General features: G+C 53.8%; 1 protein-coding gene across 2 annotated transcripts; it reads left to right on the forward strand.

Moving 5' to 3' along the window:
- Nucleotides 1–451: 451 nt before the first annotated feature.
- RCHY1 (ring finger and CHY zinc finger domain containing 1) lies at nucleotides 452–5947 on the forward strand. Of its 2 annotated transcripts, XR_008466816.1 has the most exons (10): nucleotides 452–563; nucleotides 643–762; nucleotides 890–1005; nucleotides 1071–1149; nucleotides 1656–1700; nucleotides 1803–1861; nucleotides 2379–2451; nucleotides 2811–2837; nucleotides 3215–3335; nucleotides 4343–4562. XR_008466816.1 is itself a non-coding variant. In XM_054204147.1 (9 exons), the coding sequence occupies exons 1-9, from the start codon at nucleotides 507–509 to the stop codon at nucleotides 4469–4471; spliced, it is 753 nt and encodes a 250-aa protein (XP_054060122.1). In that variant the 5' UTR covers nucleotides 453–506; the 3' UTR covers nucleotides 4472–5947. The 2 variants fall into 2 exon arrangements, 1 of the variants encoding a protein (XP_054060122.1); XM_054204147.1 differs by lacking the exon at nucleotides 2379–2451 and having other exon boundaries at nucleotides 453–563; nucleotides 4343–5947.
- The last annotated feature ends 9502 nt before the right edge of the window (nucleotides 5948–15449 follow it).

Here is a 15449-nt window from a genome sequence, read left to right on the forward strand (position 1 = left end):
GGAGAAAAAAGGGAAGGTGTGCGGGGAAGGAAGGTTTTGGGGAGAAGGGGGAAAGAGGGAAGGTTTTGGTGGCACGCGGGGGGAAAAATGAAGGTTTGAGGGGAATGGGGCAAAATAAGGGTTTTTTCGCGGGGGAGGGAAGGTTTTAGGGGAATGGGGGAGGGAAGAAGGAGGTTTTTTGGGGCGAAGGGAAAATTTTAGGGGGATGGGAGGAAAAGGAGGGCTTGGGGGAGAAGAAAGGTTTGAGGGGGGAAGTTAAGTTTTGGGAAGAGGGGAGGAAAAAAGAAGGAAAGAAAGAAAGAAATGAAGGTTTAAGGAGGGGATAAAAAAAGATTTAAGGGGGAAAAGAAGGTTTGAGGCTGGGGGAGCTAATTTGGAAGTGCCGGCGGCACCGCCGCACACCGCTGCTGGGGAGAGGGGGCGGTACCGCCGGAAGCGGAAGCGGCGGAAGTTGAAGGGGCGGAAAGCGGAAGTGATAACGGCGTCCGGGCCGGGCGGGGGTGACCATGGCGGCGGGCGGGGAGGAGGGCTGCGAACACTACCGGCGGGGCTGCCTGCTGCGGGTGAGGCGGTGGCGGGGCCTCCGGGGCAGGGGGAAGTACAAGCGGGGCGGGTTTTAACGGGGAGCGGTGCCGTTCGCAGGCGCCGTGCTGCGGGAAGCTCTACGCCTGCCGGCTGTGCCACGATGGCGCCGAGGGGCACCGGTTGGACCGCTTCCGTGTGGCCGAGGTGCAGTGCACCCGCTGCCGCCTCCTGCAGAAGGTGGGTCCGGGGAGGTAGGGGGTCTGGGGGCGCCGCCATTTTGGGGGCGCCGCCGCCATTTTGGGGGGGGGGTAAGGGGGGGCGGCCGTTAGCGCACCTAACGGCCGCTTCCCCGGTACGGCGGCAGGCCCAGCAGCACTGCGAGGGCTGCCGCAACCTCTTCGGGGAGTATTACTGCGACATCTGCCACCTCTTCGACCGCGACAAGAAGCAGTACCACTGCGCCGAGTGCGGGATCTGCAGGTGCGTGAGGGGCTGGCGGGGAAGGCGAGGGGGAGCCGGCCTTGGCCTGACGCTTTTCTCCTCAGGATTGGGCCGAAGGAGGATTTTTTCCACTGTTCAAAGTGCAATTTATGCCTAAGCTTGAGTCTGCGGGGGAAGCACAAGGTAAGAGTACACCGATTAACTCCGTATCTTGAAAAAAAACCGCCTTGAAAACAAAAGTTGATAGTGCCTTAGCTCTGCCCGAGGCCATACGGACCAGCAGGTTCTTTTAAGTGCACCTAACAGCAACACAGAGCGCTTCTAGGCTGGCTTAGCTGCCATTTGAAGCTATAGGAAATAAACATCTTGGTCTCCTTCCCCTTTAAAAGCAGCTGTTGATTGCGGCTCTGACAGTGTGTAAGTTTGAGCTCCGGTTCCTGCTGTAGTATAGGAAAAGCTAGGCCGCTTGCTGCTGCGGGAGTTCTGGGAGCCCTTTCCTTATGTATACTTTCAAGCTGTTTGTTTTTTAATATGCAAAGCCAGCTGTTAATTCTCAGAACTTCAAACCTAAATGCAGTGATGTTTCATACATCTTTTCTTACCGTTCTAAAGGTATTTTAGAGTTTAGAAAAAAAAAAAGCAGATATTTATGCAGTAGAATAATTTTTGTTTGTTTGTTTTTTGCAAAGTGTATTGAAAACGTCTCCAGGCAGGACTGTCCAATATGTTTGGAGGTGAGTTCCTTCCTTTCCGTTCTTGGATTTGCGTGCGGCTGTATTTTTGACTGTGTTTGAATTAATCTTCTCATCTTTGGTCTGATACTCGCCTCAAAACAGGACATTCACACGTCTCGCGTTGGAGCTCACGTTCTGCCGTGTGGTCACCTTCTTCACAGGTAAAGCATTGCAGATACTTGAGAAAGGGGAGTAGCTGCTGCCTTGTGTGTGGCGTTTACTCAGCGGCGCTATAGGCCTGGTTAGTCTGTACCAGCTGCTTAGAGATGGTTTCTAAGGGATTCACACAGTTGGGGACTGTCTGTGTTTCATCAGGAAATAATTTCTTTAGAAAGGTTGTTTTCTTTCCGCGGTAAACTTTGGTGGTGGTGGAGGGACCTGGGTACTGTTCATTCTGAATTTTCCTGTGCTGAATTTCCTTCTGTTACTAGTTAAACGTCAGTAAACCTATAGGGAAGTCCCTCTTTAGGGCAGAAGGCAGTTGCAGATTTTAAGAGGTCGGTGGCAGCTTTCCTTAGGTAGCCCCCCAAGACATGGAGCGCTGTGTTGCGCTACGTAAACTGTAAGCTCTATTGGGAATTTAAAGGGATGTTATATATATAGCGCGGGGTGCCTTTGGAGGAATAATTACCACGTTTCACTTCCATTTTCCCTTTCTGTTTCTATCTTGTGTTACAGACGCAGCTTTTTGTTACTCTCTTGGCTCTCTGGTTTCCACCTCCCTCCCCATTGTCCTTGTGCGGTCTTTCATGTAGGTGTCCACAGATTGAATTTTCCTTCAGCTCCTGTCCATCTTAAACTTACCTTGTGATGCATCACACTATTTTTTTAGCCAACTTTAACCATGCGGTGCTTTTCATAGTACTAACTCTGTTCCCTCGTGTTAGGTTGGAAGACCTTAGAATGGAGTCAAACATGCTTTGTCTCCGTATTTTTGCCGAAGTACCTGGTGATTTTGCTGGGAAGCTTTGTTCTCAGTTGTATTCGGGATGCTTTTTAACTTATGATTTGGGGATAACTGTGTGCCTTTTCCCTTCATTCAATCCAAATATGTTACCAGCCAGTAATTGCATTCTTTTTGCTGAACTTCTCATTGTGCTTTTTTTTCAGAACGTGTTACGAGGATATGCTAAAAGAGTAAGTGTTTCTAAATATCTCTTCTCTTAATATTGTTGTAGTCCAGACAGATTACAAACAAGTGTCCCTGCCCACGGCAGGGGGATTGGAACTGGATGATCTTTAGGGTCCCTTCCAACCCAAACCATTCTATGATTTTATGATACTTCAGGAGGTAAAGATCACGATGACAGTCCTGTACCCGACAACGTAAAGCCAACTCCTAAAGGGATAAGGGGCTTTTAATTTTGAGTTCTTTTTGCAAGAACTTTTTGATTCACGGTGTTTCTCTTTGACTGGTGTGATACGAAGCTTGTCCTTTTGGGTGGACTTGTTTCACGGCCCCACTCCCATCTTCTGATTTAGACTTTTTTTTTCCTTTCCTTCCTTCCTGCCAGAGGTTACAGGTGTCCTTTGTGCATGCACTCGGCTTTAGATATGACAAGGTACTGGCGTCAGCTGGATGACGAAGTGGCGCAAACTCCTATGCCCACAGAGTATCAGAACATGATGGTGGAGGTAAGAGATGGGGCTTGCGCGATGTCTCTGTTTTGGGCAGATTGTGCCTTTACATTACTGGCAGCAGAGGGCACTATGAAGTTGTCCTGCCTCGGGTTGTCTGGTGTTAGGGAATGATGAAGAGATGTTGTGTGTAGGCTTACAGTATTCATCTGCTGGGTTTATAAACACACAAAAAAGCATTCTGGGAAAAAAAAAAAACAAACCAATCCCAAAAAGCACAACCTCTTAGTGTTGTAAGACCACGCAGAAGAGAAATGGCCTGGTCTGTGAAAGTGTCTTGCTTTGTCCAGTAGTGTTTAGTGCTGTGTGGTGAAAAGCAGGAACGTTTGTTTTTTAAGAGCTTGGAGGTTCATGTTCCAAACTAAACGTGGTGGGTTTTCTGCAAAAATATCCAGCTGTTGATTTGTGCAAGGCTAGCACACAGAGGTGAATTCTGTTTTCTTGGTTTTTGGTTTTTTTTTTTTCCTTTGTGTTAACTCAGAACTGTGAAACTAGTTGCCGTTCACACTGAATTAAACAGCCCTGGTCATTACTGTTTTAGTTGCACCCGTTATGGTTTAGCCAACCCATCCTACCGACGCTTGGAGTCAGGATATTGGGGGGGGGGGAAAAAACCTGTTTACTGCCTGTTTTGAGAGGAACCCCCACTTGCCTGACTTGCACAGCAGAGTGGCCCGTGTTGCTGTTAATCTGCGCTCATTTTCACTTGAGGGTTTCTCTGGTGGTTTCCTACATCAAGAGAAGAAGCCAAAGTCTGTCCCCGACTTACGCGAGGAGTCATCTTGCCGTGCTAAAAGGAAATTCTCTGTGATGATACAGTGGGATCTGAGTAGTTACAGGTGGAAAAGTTAAATCAGCCCTGCTGTCTTTAAAGGAAGATATTTTCTGCTTTGTCCCCCGGTGCCAAACCGGTTCTGTGGTTGCTAAAAGCGTGGTTGTAGTCCGTTGTTGAGTGTCCTGCTGATGCTGAGGGCCCGCTCTCTGTCTCTTTTCTGTGTGTGTAGATCCTTTGCAACGACTGCAATGCCCGGTCTACGGTGCAGTTCCATCTCCTAGGCATGAAATGCAAAAACTGTGAATCATACAATACCGCCCAAGATGGAAAATGCCGGCTGCCTCTGGAGGAGCAGTGACCGAGATACCCGCTGCCTACGGCCGCACGAGGATGACTCTGCCACGGAAGAGACTTATCTATTTAAAGGAAAAAAAAAAAAACAAAGAAAACCAACAAACCCACCCACTTGTCAGTAAAAATCTATTCCAACTTTTTATAACACCGGTGAAATGGTTACCAGGTTTAATTAACACGGGTGCAAACGAGCTTTGCTAATTGTGCCCCACTGCCTAGTACCTGGGGCACAGAGCGGTCGGGCCCTTGGGGGACAATCCCCCCAGCGAGCAGGGTGATGCCCGGTGAAGGCTGGTTTCCAGAGAGAACAGCGTTCCTTTAAAAGAGCCGTTTACTAGCGGAATAACTAATGAGACGCAGAATGAGGCGTGATGAGCAGCTGATGCAGCAGAAGATGTTTCGGGGCAGCTGAAGGTTGCGAGCGCGCCGGGCGGTGGAGGTAGAGCTGTGCTGGCTGCAGCTGTTGGGGGAAAATTGGTAGCTTTGAGAGCAGCCTTTTTACATAAAGCTGACGTCTGCGAAGTCTTACTTGGGTACCTTTTGTTCCTTTTAAACGATGTGTTCATTCCAGGGCCTCGGAGCCGTCGGTGTAAGCGGCTGGAGAGCGCGAGCTGGCGGAAATCGCACCTTTCCTCGATTTGTGGGTGCGCGCGGCGTGTGCACAGAATTCCCTTCAAAACAGGGCTGTCCTGCTTGCCTACGCGCGATGAACGGCCTAAAAATCCAGCCTTCTCCCCAGGACACCCATCCAACCTGCTGTCTCACATTCCTTTGCCAGCCGCGCTCGCCTTTACACCCATTTCTTCCTCATTTTGCGTTATTTGGTTACGGGGGCCAAGGTGTAGGGTTTTTAGACGCGCGCGTAGCATGATGTTTCGATGAAGTACGCTAAGGGAAGCACGTGTCGTCGTCGTCTTGTCGGGATTGTCGTCAAATTGGGCTGAGCCCGAGGTGTTTGCTAAAGCAGCAGCACTCGAGTAGTGCCAGGGACCAATTTTATGTGGCTTTTGGGGGTTGTGTGTTTTTTTTTTTTTTTTTTTTTTTAATGGTATCCGGAGAGAGGATGGAGGAGTGCTTTTTAAAACATAAAAAAAATCCCAACAAACCTTCCCCCCCCGCCGCTTCCTCATGTAACACCCTGCCCAAGGTGTTTCGCAGCCTAAATATTACAGAATGTTACGGAAAGCTCTTAGTTTCAGAGAATTTTAGAACATGCAAATAGTGTTCAGTAGCGAAATAAAATGTAAAAATAAGCCCAGTTACTCTTCACCGTACAACTACTTGGTTTTAATTTGTTCTACTGTAAAACAGCTGCTTTTCTTCTTAATCTGGCAGTGCCCTTTATGTATGAAATACCGGGACTGGGACGATACTGTTACTGTAGCTTGCCTTTACTGCAGTATCTTTTTTCTGAAGCGCTTTTCTCACTGCTGTAAATAAACAAACGTAAAATAGCGTCTGTATTAAAATAAACAAATTACACTCTGCCTGGTGTACTCTTCTTTTACGCGCCTGCTCTGGAAATTCCCCGCCGAGTTTAAACTAGGATTTGATGCTGAAAAACAAGGGTGAGATGCCTGAACGCGTGGCCCGCGTCACTCTCGTATGAAAATAGCGCTCTCGGCAGCCCCTATATTTCCATATTTCTGTGGCACGAGGTGAAACCGGAACGGTTTGCGTCATTCCAGCACGTTGCCCCGGTTTCTTCAAGTCCGGGTCTCTGCTCTCCCACCCCAAACCTGCCCCTCTGTCCCACGGTGTGAGGGAGGTGGGCAACCGTAGCTACGTGCGTGGCCCAGCGGGTGCTTTGGGTTGGGGCTGTCTTTCTCCCCTGTCCGTGGAGATGTGGAGGAGTCTCGTGCTGGGGAACTGCGTGGTGGGACCAGGTGGGCTGCATCAGCTCATCTGGAGCCCATTAAAGCCTGGGGGCTGTGCTGGGGGGAGCTGGGTGTTTGGTGGGGGAGCAGGTAAGGCTTCTGTGCTTGGTTGTGCTGGAGCGTCTTTGGGGGTGCTTCTAGGGAAAGGTCCTTTTTGGAGGTTTTGGGTTATGGGCTGTGCTGGGCACCAAGTGGCGGTTTCCTCCTGGGGGCTGCTGTTCAAATGAGGGAAGCTGGAGGGACTCTGTGGTCTTCGGAAGTGTAGAAGGAGCGTGATTTGGCTCCTGGCTGTCTCCCCCAGCCTTGCACGTGTGGGGCTTGGGGTTGGACATCGAGGGGAACGTCTCTCTGAAGGGCCATGGGCTGGGGAAGTGGCTGATTTGACTATGGGACTGCGAGTCCCTGCTGCGACGGGCCAGTCGAGGTGTTCCCTCACTCAAGATGGTGCTGACATCTCTGCTTGACTTCAAACTCCTGTAGATGGTGAGAACTCTCCTCTTGCTTCTGGATGATGCTTTTGGTTTCTCCATTGAAGCTGCCAGCAAGACTCCCTGCCGCTTTGGAGCTCCCTCCAAATGTCTGCTGTCACCTGGTGGCTTCACTACCCTCCCTGGATGGAGATCTGCTCCCAGGTAAGCCCTGAGGGTCAATGGGGCTTGTATCAGCCTGGAGGAGTTGTCACCTCAGAGCTTTGTGGTCTCATAAGGACGTGGGGAGTATTTTTTTTAACTGGGAAGAAGCAGCAGCTCTGGGTGCGCAGGGGAATTTGGGTGCCTGGCGCCAGCAGAGCTCATCCCACCACCCATCACCACCTCTGCTGCTCCGCTGGGTCTCGCTTGGAGGCTACTGCTGCCCGAACATCTAGAGCCCCACGGTGACTGCCAGCAGCTTGGCACGGCGGGTTTGGCTGCCCAGAAGCAGGACAAAAAAAGGTTCAGGTGATGCCACTGAGATGTTTTCAAGGTGCTCTTCTTGCTTGAGTGTTACTGCTTGAGAAGTGACTTCCCGCTGGCTTTAAAAGGACAAGGCAGGGTTGAACGAACTGTAAATGGGATGAAAATGTTGCTGTCAAATGAGGTCTTTGAGGTGAATGTGAGGCATGTTGGTTTTTCTGCATTATTAAAGCAGTTACAGTCCTTCTCCCAAAGAAGAGGGGGGAAAAAAAAATTCCTTGACCAGGACACCCTCTTAGTTGACACGGGAGAAGCCCGTGGATGGCAAAGCTGGGTTAGACACAGTGGTGGCTGGAGAAGCAGAGATGGCAGGGAGTTGTGCCGAGGGCGTCCAGCAAAGCTAGGAAAAGGAACTAGCTATTAATTCCCTTCTTGTATTAAAAAAGCCACCAGTGAACAGATGCCGAGAAGAAGGTTGGGGAGCAACGTCTAGTCCTCGTGGGCTCCGAAATTGGGGCAGGCTGTCTCTGCAGATGAGCGTGGCAGTGTCCCCGGCTAGGTGCTGAGTGCTCTGGCTTGATGGCAGAGGTGGCCCCACCTTCTGCAGCTCTGTAAGCAGTTGACAAAATGCTTTTTTGTGTTCCTCACAAGCAAACCTTGCGTGACACGGGGTTGTCATAGGTACTATCTGTGCCCTGTGTGGATGGGGCTCAAGCCTGGCTTCGTTGGCACCTGGTGGCTGTTGCCTTCAGAAGGTGGCGAGATGTTGAGCGCATCTAAAGTGCTGCTGGAGGTGGGGGACACGAGCAGTAACTTGCCTTTTATGTGCCTCTAAGGGTTTGTGCTGGCGGGTGGAGAAAGGGAGACCGTGAGGTCCACACCATCTCCTTGGGAAGGGCTGGGCTTGCCCACCCTAACTGGGGGCGCCATCGCTCCCCCCAACACCCATACTGGTGAGCCTTTGGGCAAGGAAGCCGTTATCCCAGCGGGTCCAACAAGACCTCATGGTTCTTCCTGGCAGGCCTCCTCCCTCCAAGGGGAGCACTGTGGCCACGGGAGCCTGAGCGCTGCCGGGGGTGGTGGTGGTGGTGGTGGGCCATGCAGGACACGAACCTCTTCAGCCAGCAGGTGCTGCTGGGGGCCAGCTAGAAGCAGCAGTCCAATCCAATCCAATCCAATCCAATCCAGCCTTAATTAAAAAAAGAAAAAAAAAAAACAACAACGAAAACCAGAGCAGGCAAATTGTCCCTGCGAGCAGCTGCTGGGGAGAAACAGATGCCAGCAACTTGCTCATTAACCGGATGAAATATATCTTTAAAGAGAGATGCTATTCCGGGGCTGCTGCTGAGGTGGTGGCCTCGCAACTGGCGGCGGGGCCAGCCTAGGGAGGAGTGGGTCTGCTGGGAACGAGGGACGTGGGGACGGCGGGCATTGCCGGCGAGCACAGGGGGACGGCACAGGCTTCTTGTGGCTCGCCAAGGTCGAGGCTGAATTTCTGCGCCTCTCCCAGCTATCCCTTGCGGAGCGCTCTGCTCGTTACCGGCTAATTGTTTCCTGCTTGTGCGTTGTTTTTCTTTTCTTTTTTCCTTTTTTTTTTGTTTTTTTTTTCCCCTGCAAAAGTGTAGTCGGTTCATTTAGCCGATAAATAACATCGTGGCGCAGCTGGGAAGCCAACTTTGGAAAACTCGATCGCGAAGTAGCCTTTGACAGAGCAGCTAATTGTGAAACCGTGCGGGTCCAGTCCGCAACCAAGCAGATTCGATGCTAAATGGGAAGCTAATTTTATCCCTGCTGGAAATATTCCTATTTGGGTTCCAACCACAAGAGGAGGCTGAAAGAAAACCCGTAGTCGAGCTGAGCTCCCTCCCCAGCTGGACTTTTTGCCTGGGGTTGAGGAGGGGAAAAAGATCTCGGGGGCGGGATCCAGGTGATTTTGACCTTTTGCTCTCCCGCTTTTGGAATTTGCCGCTGCAAAGTGATGGGGGGGGGCATCTGGGGAACCTGATGCCACCAGCTGGACCCGCTGTACGGTGGCGTTTCAGCTTGGCACCGAGCCCCCCTTAGCTCCCTTTGCCAGGGAAATAAATTGCATTGCGCGGCGGAAAAAAAATGGATGGCTTTCCGAGGTGGGAAAGAGAAACGCAGGGAACGGAGACAGGCGAGGAGCTGTGGGGTGGAAGGTGCTGCGCTGAGCTCTGCTGCCCCGTCCCCTGGAGATGCTGGTCCAGGCTTGTAGAGCGGCACGTGAGCGGTGCTGTTGGGCAAGGTGGGCTTCATTCCCACCTCCCTGGGCTTCAATCCTGTCCTCCCAGGGACTGGCGCATCCAGGGATGCTGGGTCCCCTGCATCCCGGCCCCTCTGCGTCGATGGATCAGCAGGATCTGCTCAGCCTCTCCATGGGGGAGCAGTTGTGGGGCAGTCAGACCTGTCTGCAGGGCAGATTGTGGGGCAGGCGGACCCGCGGTGGCTCCAAGGGTGACCTGGTGCCCGCTGTCCATCCTTGCTGGGGGCTGGCATCGAGGGGAGAGACATGGCGTTGACCTTGGAGTTGGCACGGTGCCACCCATCTCCATCTTTCCGTGAGCTTGGATGTGCCCGAGCAGCCGAGCGCTGCCGGGAGCGGGCAGGATCCTCGGATCGGAGGGATGCGGTGGTCCTGGGATGAAGGCAACCTGCTGGCTTGGCCAGGGCTTGCCCGCTGGCTGAGGGAGCTGTTGCGAAGCTGTCCCTAACGTGGCAGGGCAGGGCAGGGAGCTCCCACCCTGCCACCCGAAATGAAGCCTTGTCACCGGCGTAGGGCAAAATCGGGAGCAGATGGGATTATCGCTGCCTTGTGGGAAAAATGTGGTGTTCCAGCAGGCGCAAGGGCCGCCGGCACAGCCAAGGTCAGCGGAGCTATTAATAAAGCCTGCCCAAATACGCGAAACTCAGGAGAGGGACTCGTTAAGCCAATGAGCGGAACGATGCAGGACCGGGGGGCTCGGGAAGGTGCAAGGCGATGGATCGGGAGCGTTTTGGGAAAGGAGACACACGCCTCCCCCCCCCCCCCCCGCCCCAGTTTTGGTCTGGAAGGGTGGGTTTAGTGACTCTGGTGGTGTTCTTGCCTTGCTGGCAGAAAACAGCTCGGTGTGGTCTGATGGCCCTGGGTCCAACAACATCATTTTGGGGAGAAAGTAGGGTTGTCCCAATCGGAATCTCCTGCAGAGCCTCTCCAGCTGGCTGCGTGCCCGGAGACGGGGGTGTGGGTGCAAGGCTGGAGCTGGAGGGGTGCTGGGCCGGTACCCCAGCGCTGGCGGATGCTCGGCTGGTGGCAGGGGCTGCGAAACCCAACCCCGAGCGCTGCCGAAGCAGCAGCAGCAGCGCGTGTGTTTGATCTGCGTCCCCCTGGGAGGGCTCGGGGAGAGGCGGGGAGCACTCTTGGGTGGGAGAAGACCCTTCCCTGAAGCTGTGCAGGCTTAAACCCCCCTGTCCCGCAGCCAGAGAGCCCCGGCTTCCCCGAGGCCGAGCCTGATGTCCTGCCCCTGCCCGGCTGCAGAGAAACCATCTGTTTTTCCTTTCCAACTGGAAGGAACGCAATTAGGGAAAGGCTCGTGGTGTGGTGCTATTTATAACTCGGAGGGCCAGCGGAGCATCTGTCTCTCCGGCTCCAAGCAGGGCTGGCTTAGCCCAGGGGTGTGCCGGCACCTCCGCGCTGGAAACGGGGTGGTTTCCTTGCTTTTTCTCCTTAATGGTCCCAGCTGGAGTTGGGGGGGAGTTTGCACACGGGACTTGTAACTTGTCGCTTGATAGTGTCATGAAATAGTCGCCCTCTGACCCGTGAACCGATTCCCTTATCTTTTGCAAGGAGCTGGCTCCGGTCTGGGTGGCGGAGGCTGGAGCAGAGCCTGGGGGGGGCGGACCTTGAGGTGCTGGCCACCCCCCACTTCCCTCCTCTCGCTCATCTCCTACGGCTTTTGGGGACTGGGGTCCCTCGGGGTTGTCGGGAGTTGCAAAGTCCAGCTTTGGCAAAGCCCAGCCGCCCGGCTGAGCAGATGGGACGGGGTGGGTGGGAGAAGTCTGGGTGCTCCGTGGAAAAAAAAACATCTTTCTAAACCTGTGAAATAATTGCGAAACGATGGATTAGCCGAAGACCTGTGAGAAGCGCTTAGGCCTTCAACACCGACTTCTCTGGTTGCGCTTGCAAGTAGCTTTGTTGGCAACATAGAGCAAGAAGTTAAACACCTGGAGCTCCTGGCTCTTCGTAGCTGCTGGCAGTGGCTTTTGGGAGCGGTGGAGGTGGCAGGATGGTGGGTGGGCTCCAGCACACCCTTGGGAGGTTGCTCGCCCGAGGGGGAGGTCCCACCAGAGGCCGGTGGCTCCTGGTCGTGCCCCTTGACCCGGGCAGAGCTGCTGTTTGCTTGCCAAAGCTCCGACCTTCTCCCAGCCCCGTGTGTGCTGGGGCAATGGGGAGCAGAAGACTTCCCCTAGCTTGCGTTGGGCGCCTGAGGCTGCTCTTGGCTGAGAAATAAAATAAAGGGCTACAAAAACCCAACACGCAGATCTTTCTATAGCACCCAGGAAGACCAGCGGGATGGGCTGAAGGCCAAGCGGTTTGACTGGAGGTAGTTGTGAGCCGCGAGAGCTGAAGGAAAGGGCTTCCCTGTTGAGAAGTGACCTTTGAATAGGAGTGGCACCTGAAGACGGCAGCACCCCAGTGCTAAACGAGCTACAGAAACTAATTCGGGGACGTTTCGTCCTCGCGTCGCAATATTTCCGGGGGGTTTTTGGCGGAAGCGACTGTTGTTGGAGGCTGGAGCTGTAGGAACGTGCGGTGCAAAGACCAGGTGACGCCTTCAGCTCTGGACGGAGCTGCTGGGTGCTTAACGCGCCCTGCTCTCGCCGAAGGGGTAATTACTTCATCTAACGAGCGTTATTGCTCCTGGAGGCTGCAGCCAAGAGCTGTCTCTGCTAATAAGTCATTAATACTCACTCCATTAATACCAGCAAGAGCCTGAGAAGACGACATGCGGAGACATGTTGATGGGATATTAGCATATTCGCAAACGAGCAAAACAAAAGCACGATTAGGGAGGGCAGAGGGAGCCTGGAAATGGGGGTGAAAGCACCTCTCCGGTGAGGGCAAGGCAGGAGACCTGGAGAGGGATCACGTCATCCGCAGCGCCGCTGCCCAAAGGACCAGGGGAATGGGATGTTCCGCACGGAGCTATGCGAGCTATTTTTGCTGTATAAATAAAATATCTCTGAGATGAGATTGAGCCAAAGGCGGGGGAGTGGGGGAGGTGGGAAGCCTTTGGGAAAAATGGGCTTTTGCTATTTTCGTAAATAAACCAAGCCGGTGGCAGAGAGTTTTCCTCATCTTTTTTTTTTCAAAAAGAGAAGAAAAAAAGAAAGTCTTTATTTTTATGGCGTATCCTGGATGGTTTTTTTTCCCCTTCTGCCCTGCCACAGTAGTGGGGGAAGACAGAAATCCCAGGGTGAGCTTGGAGGGTCCGAGGTGGGAAGATGAGGGGAGTGTTTGCAGGCATCGCCTTGAACGCAGTTCTGCCTTTGAGGGCGTCATCCCCCATCATGAAGTGTTTTTTCCACTTGGCGAGCACATCCGTTATTTTTCGGGCGGCCTTGCGCCTTGGCCCTTGCTGGCCCTTCAGATAGAAATGCACCAGCCGCGTCGCAGGCTGGACGCAGCGTGAATAAATGGAAGATAAAGTCTGGTGTGTCTGCGGCGCGGTCACCCAGGAAAGCCCTTCGGTGCGGTCTCGGCACCAGCTCCCTCTGCCCCGGCGTCAGAACTGCCGGCACAGCATCCTTCCTCCAGCAGAACCCATCTCCTGGGACCCAGGGAGTCCCCGCATCCAGCAGGCAGCCGAATTTGGCTGGGTGTTTTGGGGGCAGGCGGGATGGGACGGGGCTGTCTGGGTTCAGCGGAGGGGCCGGCGTGGCTTGGGGAGTGCTCCGGGCTTTCCGTGGGGTTAGTTGGAATAACTCCCGCCGCTTTATTCTTCGCAAAGCGACGTATTTACCATCCCCGCGGCGGTGCAGAGTCAGGGCATCCCTGCATCTCGCTCGCCGTCCCCGCCTCCGCCCTTGTAGCTTTTATCCGACGCCGGGTTTCACCCAGCAATACCTTGGAGCTTTTCCGGGCCGTAGCCTGCGGTACCCAGCCCTTCCCCGGCTGGTTTTGGCCCCGAGCTGGAAGCCCGGCTCAGCTTCGCTTACCCTTTTCATTTCCCGGAGGATGCTCTGAGTCGGGGTTGCGGGGAGGGGGTGGTACCGCCGCACAGAGCCGCTGTTTTCGGCTCAGTTTCCAAACTATGCGGGTGAAGGTGATGTATTTATCACGACCCACTGCTGCCGGTGGGTCGCGTCCTCGCGCCTCCCTCTCCGCCCGTAGCAGTGAGCGCCGTCAAAAAAGACAAGCGGTTTTGTAAAAAGCCCTTTTTCACCCAGCGATGGGCTTGGGAGGCTTGAGCCGTTGTCGGGAGGTGGAGTGTCCATCCTTTCGTCTTTCACCTGACCTGTTCGACGAGCGCTGGCGGGCAGAAGCTTTGCCTTGCTGCTTACACCACGGCACCAGCGATGGTTCCTGGTCCCAGGCTCTTGCGGGAAGCGAGGAATCTCCTTTCACCCCGGGATAGCCCCAAAAATACGTCCAGCTTCTTCCTTGTGTTGTAGGCAAGAGATATTAATCCATTTTTAAGCGTCCAAGCGCAGGGTTGAGCAGGAAAGTGAACTTTATGTTCCAGCCTTGCGGACCCGCAGCTCGGCGGCGCCGGGGAGGAGGCAGCGGCGTCTCCGGTTTTCGGCGCTGACGCAGAGACGAAGTGTGAATCTGCACCTGAAATGAGCCCGCGCTGATGAGGACTGCCTTAATTTCTTGGCCAAGCCTTCCTCCTAGAAACTCTCGGTGTCCTGCAGAAGGCGACACCCCATTTCTGTTCTCCTTCGTGAAAAAAAATAATTTATTCCCCTGGAGATCGTATTACTTTTTTTTAAGTGAAGGTAATGGCTTTTCCTCTTCTTGTGTTCCCTCCCTTATAGCAGCGGCGTTTGAGCAGAGTGAGTGATTATTTTTTTTTAAAAAGTTCGGGGTGTTTTGGTTGTTTTTAATGCCTGTTACCGGACACTGTTGAGCTGTAGCTCAGGATACAGAGCTGTCCTACCGTAACTCTCACCCCGTGCGTGCTCCCAGCCCCACCAGCTTCCCGAGCTGGCCGGGGTTTGAAGGTGCGACAGCTGTTGGCTGCTTTATTCTCCGTTTCTACCCACTTTGAACCAAAAAAGAGCGAGGAACAGCTCCGTATCCAGAGCTTGGCGGGTAGGCTTGGCGCCAGCAAATCCCGCGCTGAAGTCTCGCTCTTGAGCCACCCGACCCACGCTAATATGAAAAGGGAGGTGAAAGGACGGAACGCCGAAGGGGCTGAAAAAGGCTGGGAAGGCAAGGGAAAACGCCTAATGATTGCGTTTCCTTTTGGGAAGCGGGGCTGGAGGAGATGCCCTCGTTTCTCCTGGCCTTTTCAGGTGGCTGGTGTGGTGCCGGCCGCCTTCATTACGCAGGCTTGATGGAAATGAAGAGGTGACGCATCCGTTGCGGGAAGCAATGCCCCGAGCTTTGATGTTCCCCAGGACGCTTCTGCCAACGGCAGAGCCTGTTTCCCCGCCTGCGCCGCCGATTAACCCGAAGCAAACCAACGCCGGCGTTTGGGGTGAGGTGACAGCTCGAGCCTCTCCCGTTTGCCTCCCATAGGGAACCGGCGGCTTCTACGTGGTTGCCCTCCCCATAGCAGCCGCGCGGCTTCTGCTTTTGCAAAGAGGTATTTTGGAGGATACCCTGATGAACCTCATGCAATAAAACAATCGGTAATTAAGAGCAGAGATAGAAAACACTGCGAACTGGTCCATCTCTACCTGCGCAGAGGTGCTGCTGCCTTCCCCAAAATCCCTCCAGAAATTCAATCGTGCCACCGCCTTGCCAAGGGTCTATGGGATGCGCCCAATCTACAACCTCTGGGGTGATGGTGACCAGCTCCGGGGGTTTGTTGGGATGCCCCAAACCTCTTCAGCATCATTATTATGATGCCTCACAGGCCGAGGGCTTTGCTTTTCACTGCCCGGGGCGGGGGGTTTAGCCCGAGGCCGAAGTGGCCAAGCGAGGGGCTGCGGGCTGGGGTGAGCATCTCCCCCCCCCCCTCCCCGGCCCCAGCTTCGCACACTA

This window comes from Rissa tridactyla, chromosome 5 (genome assembly GCF_028500815.1).
Source record: "Rissa tridactyla isolate bRisTri1 chromosome 5, bRisTri1.patW.cur.20221130, whole genome shotgun sequence".
In the NCBI taxonomy this organism is placed as follows: domain Eukaryota; kingdom Metazoa; phylum Chordata; class Aves; order Charadriiformes; family Laridae; genus Rissa; species Rissa tridactyla.